At 42.0% G+C, this 16,085-nt stretch overlaps 1 protein-coding gene across 2 annotated transcripts in view; it reads right to left on the reverse strand.

Annotated features, from left to right (window-relative positions):
* The window catches only part of rttn (rotatin), a 30,659-nt gene that overhangs the window by 11,294 nt on the left and 3,280 nt on the right, over positions 1-16,085 (reverse strand). For both annotated transcript variants that reach the window (XM_041065469.1, XM_041065468.1), the window contains exons 7-31: positions 14,977-15,127; positions 14,372-14,540; positions 13,620-13,810; positions 13,295-13,410; positions 12,187-12,354; positions 11,887-12,099; positions 11,624-11,736; positions 11,397-11,523; positions 10,926-11,051; positions 10,462-10,578; positions 9,760-9,899; positions 8,933-9,104; positions 8,738-8,837; positions 8,271-8,356; positions 7,512-7,629; positions 6,788-6,884; positions 6,606-6,671; positions 6,287-6,478; positions 5,316-5,558; positions 4,526-4,682; positions 3,327-3,493; positions 2,425-2,644; positions 1,274-1,402; positions 967-1,077; positions 229-387 (exon numbers count right to left, since the gene is read on the reverse strand). In XM_041065469.1, the coding sequence (XP_040921403.1) occupies positions 229-387; positions 967-1,077; positions 1,274-1,402; positions 2,425-2,644; positions 3,327-3,493; positions 4,526-4,682; positions 5,316-5,558; positions 6,287-6,478; positions 6,606-6,671; positions 6,788-6,884; positions 7,512-7,629; positions 8,271-8,356; positions 8,738-8,837; positions 8,933-9,104; positions 9,760-9,899; positions 10,462-10,578; positions 10,926-11,051; positions 11,397-11,523; positions 11,624-11,736; positions 11,887-12,099; positions 12,187-12,354; positions 13,295-13,410; positions 13,620-13,810; positions 14,372-14,540; positions 14,977-15,127 (3,648 nt within the window). The remainder of the gene's footprint in view (positions 1-228; positions 388-966; positions 1,078-1,273; positions 1,403-2,424; positions 2,645-3,326; positions 3,494-4,525; positions 4,683-5,315; positions 5,559-6,286; positions 6,479-6,605; positions 6,672-6,787; positions 6,885-7,511; positions 7,630-8,270; positions 8,357-8,737; positions 8,838-8,932; positions 9,105-9,759; positions 9,900-10,461; positions 10,579-10,925; positions 11,052-11,396; positions 11,524-11,623; positions 11,737-11,886; positions 12,100-12,186; positions 12,355-13,294; positions 13,411-13,619; positions 13,811-14,371; positions 14,541-14,976; positions 15,128-16,085) is intronic.

Below are 16,085 nucleotides of genomic sequence, written 5' to 3' on the forward strand. Positions count from 1 at the left end.
GTAATTCAGGGGCAAAGCAACAGCAACGGGACAATTTGTAATAGATGGGGTTAGTTTTTGTTAATCATCTCTGCAAATCAGAAAATAAACAATCTAGTGTTTTTGATTTTGGTCCTAAACTCCTTGGAGAAAATTATTTATTTCCTGTGTAGCAGAAGAATAAACTAATCAAAATGGGCTGTTCCAGACTGACAATTACAGAGCACAGCTGCAGCTCTAACGTCGTACCTCTCTGCGGACCATGCTGCTCTCCTGCTGATCCAGGAGGATGTTGAGCAATGTGCCCCACAGACCTCCACTGATGTTCTGACAGCTAGCACACAGAGCCTGGCACCCGCTGGGCACCGAGGACAGAGCTCCCCCCAAACCCAAACTGGCAAACCTCACCTGACATGAGAAGGGAGACACGAATTTGGGTGGATGTTTGAGGATAGAGAGAGAAACGGGAAGAGACAGATATGGAACAATAACCTCCAAGATGCATTCACATCTGCAGATTAAAAAGTGATGGATCTCAAACTAGGTGGACGCAACTAATGTTAAGAGACGTTTATCTATAGCAATATTAAATGCGAATATGGCCGTGCTGGTTATTCATAAGACTAGACAAGCATTTGAATTTGATGATGGCAAAGAGAGTCTACCTTGTCAAGGGAGCCTCTCAGACTGACTTGTGTGGGAAGTTATTTTTGGAGACAGACAGAGAATTTGGTATGACTAGCTGTCATGTGCTTCTTTTTGTCTCTGAGTTCTTGCGTAACTCTTGTGGGTTTCGTTCTGTCCCAAAAGCCGAGCATCGAGAAACTTCATTTTATGAGAGAAAGAGTTCATGAAGTAAAGCTGTAAAATCAATAGAAACCCCCTGAATATTAAGGACTATTGTGACCCATACTGTGCAGGTATGTTGAAGTGTAAGTACAAATGAGTTTAAATTCAAGACAATTAGACGGTAGAAATTTTCTGTACCTCTTGATCTCGGTCCACCCACAGTGGGACGAGCCAGGCCAACCCCAGCTGAGAGGCACTAGTCTCCTCAGCAGCTGCCTCGTTCCCCAGAGACCACTGGGAAATGAAGTTCTGATGCAGAAAAAAAAATGAGAAGAAAAACATAGTTTTGTTTGAAATCCTAAATGTTTTAGTATCATGTTGTACGTTCTTCACTGTCTGATGAAAGAGCAGACTCTTAAGTACATAAATCTATTTACAGCAGATATGGCCGTGGTAACTTTTATATCAGCAACCGAGCAGCACTACAGGCATTGCGGGCACTTGCCTCGTCCTTGTTTTCGGCCAGCATCTCATGGGACAGGTGAAGCAAGCAGATGACAGCGTTCTTTGTCACACCTTTCCCCATGAAAGACGTGGAGTTGCCTCCCCACTCAACATAAAACGAGGAGATCACCTGTGCAAAGGACACAGATTATGCTGGGAATACTGAAACAAAGAGCAGTGGAGTGTGGTCGTGTAGTTCATTGTTTTCCCCCATCCAGAATTTCCCATCCTGCAAAAACATAGCTGGCAGAACTGCATGTTTGGTAAGCGGCTGTTACCACAAGTTTCTCCCAGTTTGTGTTTGTCATTTGAACACCAAAGGCAAAGTCAGTTGACTGAACAAAGAACACTTGTTTCTGAGTTAGTGAGTACTGTATGCTTGTCATGCAACTCACTGCATCCGAAGGAAAGTTAAATACAGCAGAGACTCATTATTTTGCTTTGTTGTGCCATCAGGATGTGGGACTGCACTGAAGAGCAGCTGAAGAGAGAGGAGCCCAAGGCCTGCTGAGCTTTAGGGTCCTACAGTGCCAGGAGTACTGGGTGAGAGGTGGGTCAGAGGGCTTAGAAAGCTGAGGTGAAAGAGTTAGTTATCTGATTATTGGAGAAAAGGAAGCAGCTATCAATGATGTTGACTGAAAAAAAAAAAAAAAAAAAAAAAAGAGTCTAATCTTAATTCTTGTCAATGAAAGCTGCCAGTTTGGGTAAACAGAATAGCCTATTCCACAGGGAGCTTCATTCCCAAGCAAAAATAAAAGTCTGGACACCTCTGTGCTGAGGACTGCTGTGCAAGCTGGTTTACACTGTGTTACACTATTGTTTTATGGACTGTTGAACAACTGAACAGATGGAACAGGCAAGGTTGATTAATCTCATCAGCATCTTCACAGTGTGGCACATTTAATCAATGAGATTTTTACCTATTGCGATTCATGTCCCATAACCATATTTTGCTTAGTTTTAATTAATTCCTCAGAAAGTACTGTGGTTTTTGTGTTATTCATTTCTGTAGGCAGCCTCATCTCTGATGAGAGAGGGCAGGAGGTTTGCATATGCCCATGTGGCACATGAACATATGCACAATACTGTGCAGACACAGTACCGAACACACATGTCACACATACAAACACACACCCACGTGCAAACACACACCTCTAAGAGCCCACTGAGATACTTGGAGCAGAGGGAGATGGGCTCCAGGTCAGGGCAGTGGGAGCTCCAGCCAGGCTGGGCGGTCAGGCTGACCATGCCCTGCAGTGTCCTCTCCAGGCTGGGAAGGCCATAGAAGCGCGGGGCGTCAGACACCCGCAGGCTCCGAAGCAAACAGACTGCCAGCTGGCTCCTGAAGGGGCCTGCTAATGCCAAACATAGCCTGGACAGACAGGAAAGGACAGAGTGAGAAAGAGTGAAATACAAGCAAACCAGACAGACAGGAGGCTAGACAAGGAGTCGGGGGGGGTGGAGATAAAAATTCCTTACCATAAATGTACGCCTATACATGTGTTTGGCATTCACTCTTCTAAATAGCGCAGCTAGTAGCATTCCCATCACAGATGAACTGAAATAAACACTTCCCCTACAGTAGAAGAACGGTTCAGTATCTTTTCTCCTCCCGATATTAATCAATTTTCTAACCCCTCAGGAAGGCTGAACAGCAGTGCATGAGAGCACATTCACCTTTCCAGTAGACTGAGAGTAATAATTATAGTTTCTTCATTTATTTTTTATGAAGAAAAAAAAAACTGATATAGAAAATATTCTGGCATATTGCAAGAAGAAAAAGGTTGTTGGAAGGTCAGCTGTGCCTCTGTGGACCTGAGCGACAGTCAATGCAGAATTCAATCCCTCATATTTGATAAGCAAATACAACCAAATTCATACCCATTGTAGTACGATAATGTCGGAAATGAATTTCTTTGAAAATTCTGAACTTTCATTTATAATCTTAAAACTAAAATTTAAAAGCTGTAATTAAACACAAATGAAGGACCTTTTCAATTGCCTTCAGTTTGACTTTGTAGAGAAAAGTCACTTTTGTTTTTAAGCCATCCTACCTGTCAGTGGTGTGCATTAGGCGGAGGAGTAAAGTATTAAAGAAGCTGGTGAGTTCTCTCTGCAGTCTCTGGCTGACACGGGTCTTATGTTCCTCTGGTTCACTTGTGCTCTGAGTTGAGGTCTGGGTCTCCACAGCAAGCAGCAAATTAAGGAAGGACACGGTCTCCTGGATGATCAATGGATGAACAGACAAACTTTTTTTTTTTTTTTTTTTTTTTTAATTGATTTTATGTAGTTTTCCTAATACCTTCTTAACTTCTTGTATTCTGCACAACTGTATGCACAGAGGATACACGTGTTCAGTGGGGTTGTTAACAATAGTGGATTATGTTGTATTAATAGCAAAACAAAAGTTCTGTGATTTATCTGCAGACCTCTACGGTCAAACAAACTGACCCAAGGAGGGAAGACGTATGGGGAGGCTGACAGATGTATTTGTGCAAGCAACTCCTTCTGTCCCTACAAAAAAACTCGGATGCAGAATTTCTTACTGAGCAGAGCACACTGAGTAGATAGTTGATGCAAGTGCAGGGAGCGACAGATGTTCCTGAAACAGCTCAGTAATTACAGAAAAGTTGGAGCGGAGCAGAGCTGCTCACCCCTACCAGGCATTCAATCTGAGTCTGCTTTAGCTGCCAGGGGAGGGCTTATTGTTTACACACACATTAATGAGAAAGCCAAGGTGAGACTGATTAAATCCTAAAAGCAGCTCTCCCCACAAAACAGTGTGGTGATTCTTCTCCTCGGGCAAAAATATGAATTCAACTTTGTTTTAAGAGCTCAGGAAATAATCTCTGCCGCAGGTCTGAGGCGCTACGCAGTGATACTGCTGCTCTCTTGTTATGAGAGAATAATCTCTTTCACTTGTCTGATGGCATGTGATTTATTAAAGATTTGATTACAGGTATATTACCCTCTGTGTTAGGACAGAGTCTCACCAGATTACTAGCTAACAAAGATGCAAACACACAAATATATTGTACAGGCATATACACACACACCAGAGGCAAGATACAGGAGTATATATTAATAAGATAAAAATAGTACATATTGATAAGATGGCTACTGGCTATCTTTGACCACTGTACCCAAAAAAAACTCTCAAATATCTCTTTAAACCAAAACTTAAAAATAAATTAATAAATATTGTACTATTGTGGTGAGGTTTTACTTTGAGGCTTGTGTAAATCATCTGTACCTGGTTGAGAAGTAGCTCCAGGATCCAGCGCAGGTCCTTGTCCTCCGGGTCAGATGCAGGCTCGGTGTCCATCTGTCTGAAGTAGGCATTCAAAAATGCAACAATGCCCACCAGCAACCTCTCATCGTCAACACAGGCTGGACGCACCTGGAGAAACCTGCACGGAGGAAGAGGTGAAGACCATGTCAACAAGAGGGAGAGAAAGTGGCCGAAAGAAAGATACTGAATAATAACATATTCTAAACTACAATGAAAAAGAAGCTAAGGTTCTACCCACTATTTTTTTTTTTTTTTTTTTTACCCATTTTTCTTTATTTTGAGGAAGATTTAAAAAATAAATAAATAATTGTAAAGAATAAAGATATTATTCTATTAAAAAATAATTTTTAATCAGGACAATATCAAGCAGAAAAACTAAAGAAAAACATAAACCAATCGGGGGTCCAAAACTAAATCTACTCATTTTCTTGCACTATGCATCACACTTCCTCAGGGAAGCTTGAATAGTCATATCAGGGCACTGTAAACAGAATAAGAATCTAACGGCATTTCAAAATGAGACAAAAGATAAAGCCATACCATGCTCACTGAGCCATGGAAAAACATTTGGTTCACAGCAAGTACTGTTTTGTTCTACAGCAGCAGTAGTAATAACAATAATAATAATGGCAGCCATAAAACCTTCCCATTGTTTTCTTAATTCATAAACCTTAACAAGACATATTCACTGACTTGGTTATTAGCGTGTGAAACTACAATACATGAATCTTTAAATTTGTGTGAAATGAACCTGGTCATTGCTGCCTGCCAACTGAGGGAGTGAAGGGTGTCTCTGCAGCTGTGGGTGGGGATGTGTGGGAGGGCCAGTCTGTCAATCAGCAGGTAGAGGCTGAGCCTGGAGAGGGCAGAGGTCACAGAGCTGTGTCCTACTGCTGTGACGATGGCCTGGATGCAGTCTTGCAGCGCAGTGGGAAGGTGCATTGCCTGTAGCGACAGAACCTGTGCTTCTGACAGCTTTAAGTCAGGATGAAATCTGTGGAGAACAAAAAATGCAAATGATTAAATATATATCTATTCAAAATCAGATTACATGGCTATTGATGTGCTGACAAGTATGTTGCATAAGCGGCATCTTCAGAAGCATACTAATGACTGCATTAACAAACATTTGATCACCAATCTGGAGGGATGAGACATTTATGAGTCATCCTTAGAGAGATGTTTTCTGAGAATCACTTGCGACTGAAACGAGCACAGGCAGCAATGATCATACCTGCTACAATCAAGAAGCAGTACAAGAAAACGATTAAAACTATGTCAAACAAAAACAAAAAGGGTTTTGTGCTAAATTTCAATGACTGACCCATCTTAAACAAGTACTCTGCTCCCACTGATAGCACTGTACGAAATCTAGTTTCAGACAGATTGATCCATCTATGGTGTGCTTTAAACATCTTTGCTGTAATCAAGCTGGGTGAAACCGTGTGAGAGACATTCTCATCTGTTTGAATTAGGTCACATTAGAAGTAAATGAAGACAGATGAAACACAAGATGCCAAGCCCCTGAAAACTAATTCTACCATACAATTCTATACAAGAGCACAATGTGTAAGTGTGATTCGCAGCAGGTTAAAAAAAAAGAAAATCCTGCCATGGAATTATTCTTCTGGTCAGTTTTGCTAAAATCCTACATTCTGTGCCTGAAAACAAAAAAAATATTGTCTCTCTGGTAATAAGAGTAAGAAACATTAAGGTTCTTACTCCAGAGCACTGGTAGAGACGCCTCGCATCTCCTCAAGGAGGTTGTCTATCCCAGAATACCATGCAGTGTTCCAGGCCACCACCAGGGCTTGGCGGGCCGGGTCCAGGGTCAGGAGGTCAGAGGATGGAGGCAGGACGCAGCAGTAGGGGCTGACAGCGTGATGACTCGCTGCCTGGAATGGGATGTTGTACCTGGGAGAGAAGTTTGGAGAAGAGTAAAATGCTGTGAATGTTGCTTGTAACATACTGTTGATGAGGGGGAGGGAAGCCCTGACACCATTGAAATGGCTGCCCTTCAAAACTTCATGAATCACTTTACCTGCGTATTACTATCAGTGGTAGGGAGAACGGTGCGAGAGTCGCATCTGAGCTGGATTTGTCCGACCTAATACGACAGGAAAGAATCTAGTAAAACAAACTGCGACGTGGATGCACACACTATTATTAGAAGCATGATTTAGCTCAAAGAGAGGGAGAGAGAGAGAGAAAAAAAACACTCACCATGTTTCAATGCTGGCAATCTCATCAAACAGCAGTAAACACATCAAGACAGCAATCTCATTCCCACTGCTTTTGTTCTCCTTCAATATCAAGGATGCTAAAGACAATATAATGCACAAGACAAGACAGACAACATAGTGCACATAACCACAACCTAAACTTTATCTCCATACTTCATGAATACATTTAAAAGAATTTTACATTTGAAATTTCCTTAGAGAGACACAGACTTTTGGAAATGCCCAATGAGACCCCACTACTGGCTTTACTTACATTATGATATTATGATGACTCTGAAATTAAGTGTTTGAAGACTTAAAGCAACAACACATAAAAACCTGGCATATCTTTTTACATAAAACCTATCAATAACATGCTCCAAAAATAATATAGATAGTCACAGTCAAGCAGTTATAATATAAATGTAATGTCTCCTGATTTAAAATGAGGGGCTGACAATTTAGCTACAAAATAGGCACCAAATATTTGAGTTGTTGTATAAGCTCACAAGCGACAGCGCTGCAAATAAATCTCTAAACAATGCACTGGTGCTGTGATGAGTTCCACAGCAACCAGTTGCATCATACTAATATGCCGCTTACTACAGTGTGACAACATGGTTAAAAGCTATGGATGCCTTGTCATCTTTTTTTGAGAATGTGCCCTCGAGCTACACAACACAATGTGTATAGCTGTTACTTAATGAGCTGTCTTGTGAATGTACCTCTGAGCAGTGTGAGGAGCAGGAGGTTGCGCTGTGCCAGGCTGTGCCTCAGAGATGGATCAGCATACACCAGCTTCCTCAGGATACATATACAAGGCTCCAGCAGGCAATCTGTGCTCTGGGGACAACAGCAACACACGCGCTTGGTGTTTAATTGCAGGGAAAACACAAACAAACAAACACACACACGCACCATTCTTTTTCTGTCTCCTCCTGTTCTGTGTCTCACACATACAAATGCACAGAATCTCTTTACTGTCACTTCACATAAGCTAGACCCAAATCTAGTGACAGAGCAGGTTGCCGGCGATGGAGGGTTGGGACAAATACAACCTGTGGGCATCACTCGAACACACACTTGTTAGATGAGACAAATCATTCTCTGTGGCCCTGTTCCTCCACCTCCATGTAGCCATACATGCTGGACGATTACCCCTGTTAGCAGCTACTGATTCAAAGCCTGGGAATGATCAGCAGACAGCAGTAACTAGAGGGCAAAAATCACTGCTGACCAAGGCCTGTCTGATACTATTAATACAGGCCATTTCATCCTTCTATCCTGCACGCCTCAGTGGGTCTCCTCCACATCTCCTGGCAGCACATGTACTCACATGAGCACATATAAGAGAGGGCATGTGCACAGATGGAAGCAGTTGTGACTGCATTCATGAGATCCAGAGTTCCTTTTATTTGGCTTCAACAGCAATTCACTCAGTACACATCTGTTTATCACTTTGCAAAAATCAAGTTTGTTTTTACCTCGCTACCGTTGACACTCTCCACAATGAAAGAAATGGCTTTGTCTGTTATTCCAAGATTCTTCAGCACTGGGTGCATTGTTGTGTCTGTGGGGAACGTAAGATAACAATTTAATATACTGACAATAATAAAAAATATATATAACATGAAAAAAAATGAATCTAGAACTGTAACTGAATATAAAGCTCAATATCTTTCTCAAGTCAGCTGTTATAGGGATGTGACTTGTTAGCATTCTGATTGTATACTTTGCACTGATTCTATCCCATTTACAGATTTGCAGGTGCTTGTGGGTTACACCTATGGAATCCTGGAACAAACCCAGGATGTTTTGTGAAACAAAACAAAAAAAAAAAAAAAAAAAAAAAAAAAACAGACAGGAGGTGGAAAGAGCTGAAGTGTAATGAGTCACTGTGTTTCCTACTGAAATATTTCTTTGTTTCTCTTCTCTTTTACAGGTAACTCACCTTGCAGCACTACAGACAGCTGTTCTGCAGCCGATCTTCTCAGGGAGATGTCAACAGTGTCTGAGGACAAGATACTGAACAGCTTCTCCACCGACTCCACCTAACCACCATCAAACACATTAAGTAAGCACTTCTTTCTGTCACTGTACAAGTAGATGCAAGAGTGTTCTTGTTAACCTGTATGTAGATTTATACCTTGAGGACAGACTTGTTGCTTGTGTCCAGTGAGATGTCTAAAGGGTTTCTGAGACAGTAGAGATTGGGGAGTGTGGAGATCACTGGTTGATCCAGGTCTGGTCTGGCTGTTTTAGCTTCATCAGCGCTGGTTAGGTGGGGAAGGATTTGTTGCACCGCTGCTATTCTCACTCTGTTTGGAGTCAAATAAATTCTTTCAAAATCACACTGATTTAAAATCTACATTAAACAACAGTTTTACTTGACAAACAGTGTTTTATCTACACTACAGCACCGATACATAGTTGAAAATGTTACCAGCCTTTATATATAAATAATTTATTTTTAAAGTACAGAATCCAAACTACAATTAGCTGTCAAAAAAGTGGCTGGCAGGGAAGACAGATCTATTAGTTCATGCCAAAATTTTCCAGAGCTTGCCTCCTGGCCAGTGTCTGGTGTTAATTTCCATCTCTATCAATATTCATTGACTGGGACTGAATAGCTGTTTTACGCAGGCCTCACAGAGCATTTAGATGACTTGATGAGCACATCACTTGACAGCAACAGACAGCAGTAATATGTCCATCACAAATGTTGTAAAGCAAAAATATTCAGACTCTCAGGAGTTTGTCTGAGTCACACAAAAAAAAAAAAACAACACAACACACCAACCCTGAGACCCAACATCAAATGACTTCACATAGAAGAAACACACCATCACAGACATATACAAAAACATCTCTGTTATGTACACACACATCATGGGCAGGCACAAAACACCCAAACAAACAGACACACACAAACACAAAACATTGACAAAAGAAAGACCCAGAGGCCAAACTCACGCGGGTTGTTTAGTGAAAAGGAGTCGGAGTGCTGCTTTTAGCTTGGTTGTACTTGGAAACACATTGTCTCTAGCCACGTCCGACGTGTCACTTATCAGCAGGACACAGTTTCCCAGTGACTCTTCAGTGCCTGCGTAACCCTGCCACACACACACACACAGACACACACAATCCTCAGACTGCCATGGCAAACAATGAAATAAACAACGGGGAATTCCAGCTAAGCAGCACAACGGTAAATAAAATATGCATCGCTTTGATTACGGGTGGTTTCATTTCGTCTCTTGTTGACATGGCGGGCCCATCTCTGAATGGCCTTCTTGAATTAAATCACACTTGACAGCCTAGTCAAAATCTCATGTATATTCATGAAGAATTTCCAGGCTTTCTGTTGCCTGAAACTGAACAATTAATAAAAGCTTGTGCTTTTTTTCCCCCCCCACCCAAAAAGGAAACAATATAACACAGAACATGTAAATGAGAGAATAACTACATTTTCTTTCTCACTGGCAACTCAATATGCAGCCTTTGTGGCCCAAGAGTGCTAAAATTGCACTTTTGATCATAGTTGTTTTGATTGTGGAGAACATAAACCACTTCCCCTCCACTCCATAAATATAATGTAATAAGTTCCAAACATGATGCTTGCTTTATGAGCTCTGCAGTACAAATACAAGGCAGCCCCCACAGAGAGCACAACACCTGTAATATGGGCACAACCGGGTAAAGTGCCTCATTGAATCTGTCCCAGGTTGATGCTGTCATCATCAATCGTCCCTTGAGCAGGAATAGCAGGATATCCTTGGCAGCAACATTCACCTATAGATCACAGGTAAAGTGCTGAATTCACAAAGGCACTGCTGATAACACATTTACTAACGGGTACTGTAAATGACACACTTTTAAACATCTAAATTGCATGACACCGGTGAGATCTGACATTTAAGCATGACCTTTAAGTAACATAGGACAACTTTAAACTTAGAAACAAACAGTCTAAGGGACTTTACTTTCACAAGTACCTGATTTTGACTTCATTTATTCCTTTTAACCCTGACATAAACTTATTATTCTTTGTTAGAACATACTAAAGAAGAGGCCAGAGTGACATCAGTCCAAAGAGCCACATAGGTTCTAATATGCGTACAAGTACCAAGTACACCCACCTTCTCTGCAGAGTCCTGGAGCCCAAACGCGCTTATTTCATAGAGCACCCTGTGGTGGAGAAGGAAGTTGACTCCACCACAGGCTCCCGGTTCCTGTCGTGACACATTCTGGATGCCAAGGCAGTCCTAGGGGTGTAATCACACCAAAGCACATCACAAAGTGTTGCTATCCTCTCACTTGTGCATGCATACAAGTGCTCCAATTCACTTTAAATGTAGCCCTGCACTCTAGACAGTGCTTGGTAAAATGAAAAGGGAGAATGATTTCAAATGTCAATGGGTTTTTTTTTTGTTTTTTTGTTTTTTTATGGCATGCTGTCAAAGATGTGGGATTCATCTGCATTCATCCGATTTATTTACATATGCGGTGCAACACTGAAGAGACCGTCATTATTGCTCTAGCACATTTTAGCCACTAACCTGTACATTCATTTAAACACTGTGTGCCTATATAAGATGGCGTGGTCTGACCTTGACCAGGTTTAGAGTGCAAGCGTATGTTTCCGTCTTGACAGGCAGTAAGGGATGAGACAGTAGCTTGAGGAGAAGTTTCTGACTCTCCGTTAGGAGCAGTGGACTGGGCTGATCAAACTTCCACCTGATGACGGACAACCAGAAGAGTGCAGCATAAAGTAATTAATATCGAAACAGAAAAAAAGCGATTGACTTTACATTGCATGATTTTTACAGTATCTTACAGGTAAGAGCAGATGTGAACACATTCCTTGACGATGGGTAAGTGCTGGTGAAATGGGAGGCCGTCCATGGCTTGGTCTGCCAGCTCTAGTAACTCCAACCAGTTCTTTTCTCCCTTGATGAAAAAAATAAATCAAGTAATGAATATATATAATGCACCTATGGTGACAGGCTAAACAGGCTTTCTTCTAACCTGACTTATTACTTGTGTCAAGAGTGGTATTTACTTGGAGAAAGTTGTAAGTCTATAAAAGATAATTCATACCTCAGCTTGTGCTTCCTTGAGAAAATTGCAAGTGGATTCCATCCAGAGGGCAGCACGGGTCACCCTCCTGTATAGGTCATGGCTGTCAGAGTTCACCTGCTCCAAGTAGGCAACTGCTGTCTCTTGCATGCTGGGTAATAAACGTCCCAAAGATGTGTCCAAGCACAGGTGGAAAAGAGCTGCTGCAGTGCTTTCTGGGAGATTGTCACTTGCCTGAGAGACAAAAAGAACCTTAATTTCTGATGTTTTATGAAAACACATAAAGCAATAACAGAGTTTGTCAAGGAGGCACAAACACACCTTCTCAGGAGGAAGGATGGTCTGTAGGAGTTTAACGGTGAATATGGCAGTGCCCATGTAGGCCATTCTGTGGTGAACCTGAGAGCTGTGGGGAATGTCTGCTGGATAGCTCTGATGGTAGCTCAGGCTATCCCCCAGTAGTTCCATGAAGGCTTGCAGCTTCTCCCTCTGAAACACACAGGGAAAGAAATGTAGACAAAAGAACACATGCCACACAAACACTCCAACACGCGCACGTGTACTCGCATCACGTGCATGTTCACATAGACAGACACCCATGCACAGCTCCTGGCTGGGGGCCAAGAGAAAAATTGTTCGTTCCAGGGGTTAGGAATTGAATGTAATCAGATTTCAGGGTTATTTTGGGACGAGATACAGATCCACCCTATCTCAGAATGAATAAATTGGGACAATCTATTCTCAGCCACTTTGTTCTGGGAGCAGAACCTGAACAATAGAATACATCCACCAGCAGGGGGCAGTAGATGCCCTGTGCATCGCTGTGGCTGGCAGGAATAGTTCAGCCCATTCCCATAGGAAAAACCTAGAGGTCTGGCACAGAAAAGCTGCTCTCCACATAAAGATGACAAAACAGTTCTCAGGCTGCAAGGCTCTGGGCATGTATTAAACAGCAGAGGGCCAGAGGGGCCTGAGCTTGACAAGTGTATAAGTCCCCCCCCTGCAGAGGAACATACTCTTTAAACAGTCAGGGAGGATAACAAATGATTCTGCATGGGGAAAAAAAAAACAAAAAACAAAAACATACACACCAGTTTAACACAAACCATGGTGCAGAATTTATACACATAATAAATGAAGACATTTAGTAGCCCAGCAATTCTTTGCTTAGGTAAACACAGGAGAACAGATGAGAGGTGTGTATGTATGTGTGAGAGCCTCTTTGTAAGCAGCAGAAAGACTTGGTAACCTTATATAATTCATTCAGCTCAATCACATGCCTACAGTTCTCCTTGACAGTTGAGTACCGTATGCCTGTGTGTGTGCGCGTGTGCAGCAAATTGTCTGGTGGCCAACCCAGTTCCCCTTTTCAGTGAAGTGTATCCATTCATCTACATAAGAGGCTGTCATGAGCTGTGTTTTGACTTGCCAGCTCCATCCCCACCAGGCTGCGATCGTCCCAGACCAGCTCACAAACACTGTCCCCAAGCAGGAGGACGGCGTCGCATAGCAGCTCCAGAACACGATGGAACACATGAGCACCCTCTGAGAAACGAGAGAGAAAGAGAGCAAGAGCAGGGGAGATTTTTTTTTTTTTTTTTTTTTTTTTGGACTAGATCAAATAATAACTGATAACATACCGTCAATGTCAGGAAACAGGTGAGGGAATATTTGCAATATCACAAACAAGAACAAAGAAAAAAAAAAACTCTTCTCCCTTCACCCTTTATTAAAACAACTACAAAGGCTCCTACCTGTCTTAAGAAGTGGAATACCATGCTCCATGATGGCAACGGTGAACTGGGCCAAAGTGAGCTGCTGTAACTGCAGCTCCAGGACATCTTCTACACCCAGGTCAGGAAGCTCCAAATGGGCCACATCGGCAGGTGACTGGGGCATCTGCCCGGGGGCTTGGACTGCTGCTCCACCTCTGTGCGAGCTGCCACTAAATGAATCACAGACAGGAGAGGGAGACAACTGTAAACTCATGATCTGTGCTTGGACCACTCAAATACAAGGAATGACGTATGAGCTGTATAGGGACGGATCATAAAAACTGAATATGCCATCACGGGAATCAGAAGTGATTTTTCAAAACTACAGACTAGCCGCTAGAGGGCTCCCGGTGTTATTAATATTTATAAAGAAGAGTAAAAACCTCCAGTCTTCCTCACATCGTTTTATCTTATTGTGCTGGTTGCTGGTGTCACTAGCAATTTTGTCATTATCAAAGTCATGAAAAAAAAAAATCCTACTGTGCACAAATTTCCAAAAAGTAGAAGACTCTCTTGTTAAGTGTAAGGTCTGATGAACAGAACTGACTACAATTTTGAATCAAATCAAAAAGTTATTTCTACAAGCAAGGGAGACATACAGTTCTGACATAATATCACTTATGCCCCAGAAGTGAGATAGTAACCAAACTGAGGGAATCTCTACCACTCAACATGATTATTAAAGACATGCAGAGAAAGTGATGCAGCTTTTTTTGCCCATATGCACACACCTGCTGGAAGCTGCGTCTCCGTCTTGGCCATCTCCTCTGGCTCTCTGGCCCGTACGTCCCACTACAGAGGGCCGGGGAGAGCACTCTCCCCCTGGAGAGGAGGCCTGGGAACGCTGGGCTCCCCGCACCTCCTGGGAGTAGGAGAAGGAGGAGTTCTGGGACACTGGATCTAACAGTCACAAAAAGAAAAAAAAAAAAAAAAAAAAAAGCAAATAGTTGTATGATAAAGAGGAGAGAAGATTAAACATGGTGGTGTTAAAATATTCCCCATGCGAGAAATTAGTCGGTAGAATCAGACAGCAAAAGATGTAAAAATCTGTTTTAATTTCCTACATCTGTTTGAACTAGAAGAAAAATATAGCTGATGAATACATTAACTGTTTAGCGTTTTTCAAGTTAATACTTGAAAAATGTAAAACACCTGGATTCACAATGAGCATCTTAGTCCTCCAGGTAACTGTTAATTTATCATGCAAGAACAAACAGAATATACATGAACAGGATAACCATGCAAAAATAATTTATCACTACCGAAACCCCCTGATATCAGCATTAAAAAATACTTTAAAGATCCGTACATCAGCCTAACTCATAAGGCATGCTACCTTGCTTTGTAGAGTAGAAGCTTGGATCTTGATGAAGGCGCAGTCTCCTCCTTAGCCCTGCACAAAGCTGCCGCAGGCAGGAAAGAGCTTGCAAGTGGAGGTAGCTCGCCTCACCTTTACCCAAATTCATCCTCAAGAGGGACAGAAGGTTCTGAGAACAGAAGGGGATATCAGAGGTGTTATATTACAGTGAATCAGGGGTATGAAAAGGTTTTTAAAAGGCATAATTTACAACCAGTAAATGATGTCATGTCACTAAATCCAAGTCTTTTAATTTAGCTTAATAGCTCAAGAAGAAAAAAAAAGTACTTCCCCTGTAATGATTTGTTTTTGATGATGAGACTGCTGGGTGACAGTATGCTAATACTGCCCCTGAGACCGATATAACAGAACGCACCACTTTATTAACAAAATAGTAATGTTCACAGTGGCTCATCAGGGCAAAATGATGTATCCTCCATCCTCTGGTTGCTGACGTGACACTGCTAAATACATCGAAAAGTGCTCACCACTTTATACAGGGATGGGGAGAGAGCATATGTATACATTGAATGACCCTGTGTATCAGAAGGCCCCATATGAGTTCTGCTACAGTACACACTAACTTGACACTAGCACAGCGACACCCTCATTTGCAACACAGAACAACGGAGATTCCTCCAAAGCTAACAAGACCAGTAGGGGGACAGTTCGAACACCTCCATTTTTTACAGAACCACTGATATTCAAGGAGGCCTTAAGAGGAAAGAACCAAAACGTTCCACCAAGGACTTTGACACCATGCAAGCGGTACATCAGGACCAAACTCTATCCTCACAGCAATCTAGTGCCTGCTCAAGCAAAGTACGTCTCCAGAGGCCTCCACAGCCTCCTACAAGATCAGGGACACAGAATTATAAATTGGTGTTTTGTTCAAGGGCAGTATTTGACAGGTTATTATGTTGACAATGGCTAGAGTGACCATCCCATAAATCCATTATGAGGTGGTAGTGGTGGCACTAGCCCCTTAAAACAACACACTACATCTAATTGATGTGAATTAATAAAAGAATTGAAGGTATTATGAACAACGCTTTTGAAAAGTCAAGAACCAGGAGAAAAAAATAAAT

Source organism: Toxotes jaculatrix, chromosome 20, assembly GCF_017976425.1.
Source record: "Toxotes jaculatrix isolate fToxJac2 chromosome 20, fToxJac2.pri, whole genome shotgun sequence".
In the NCBI taxonomy this organism is placed as follows: domain Eukaryota; kingdom Metazoa; phylum Chordata; class Actinopteri; family Toxotidae; genus Toxotes; species Toxotes jaculatrix.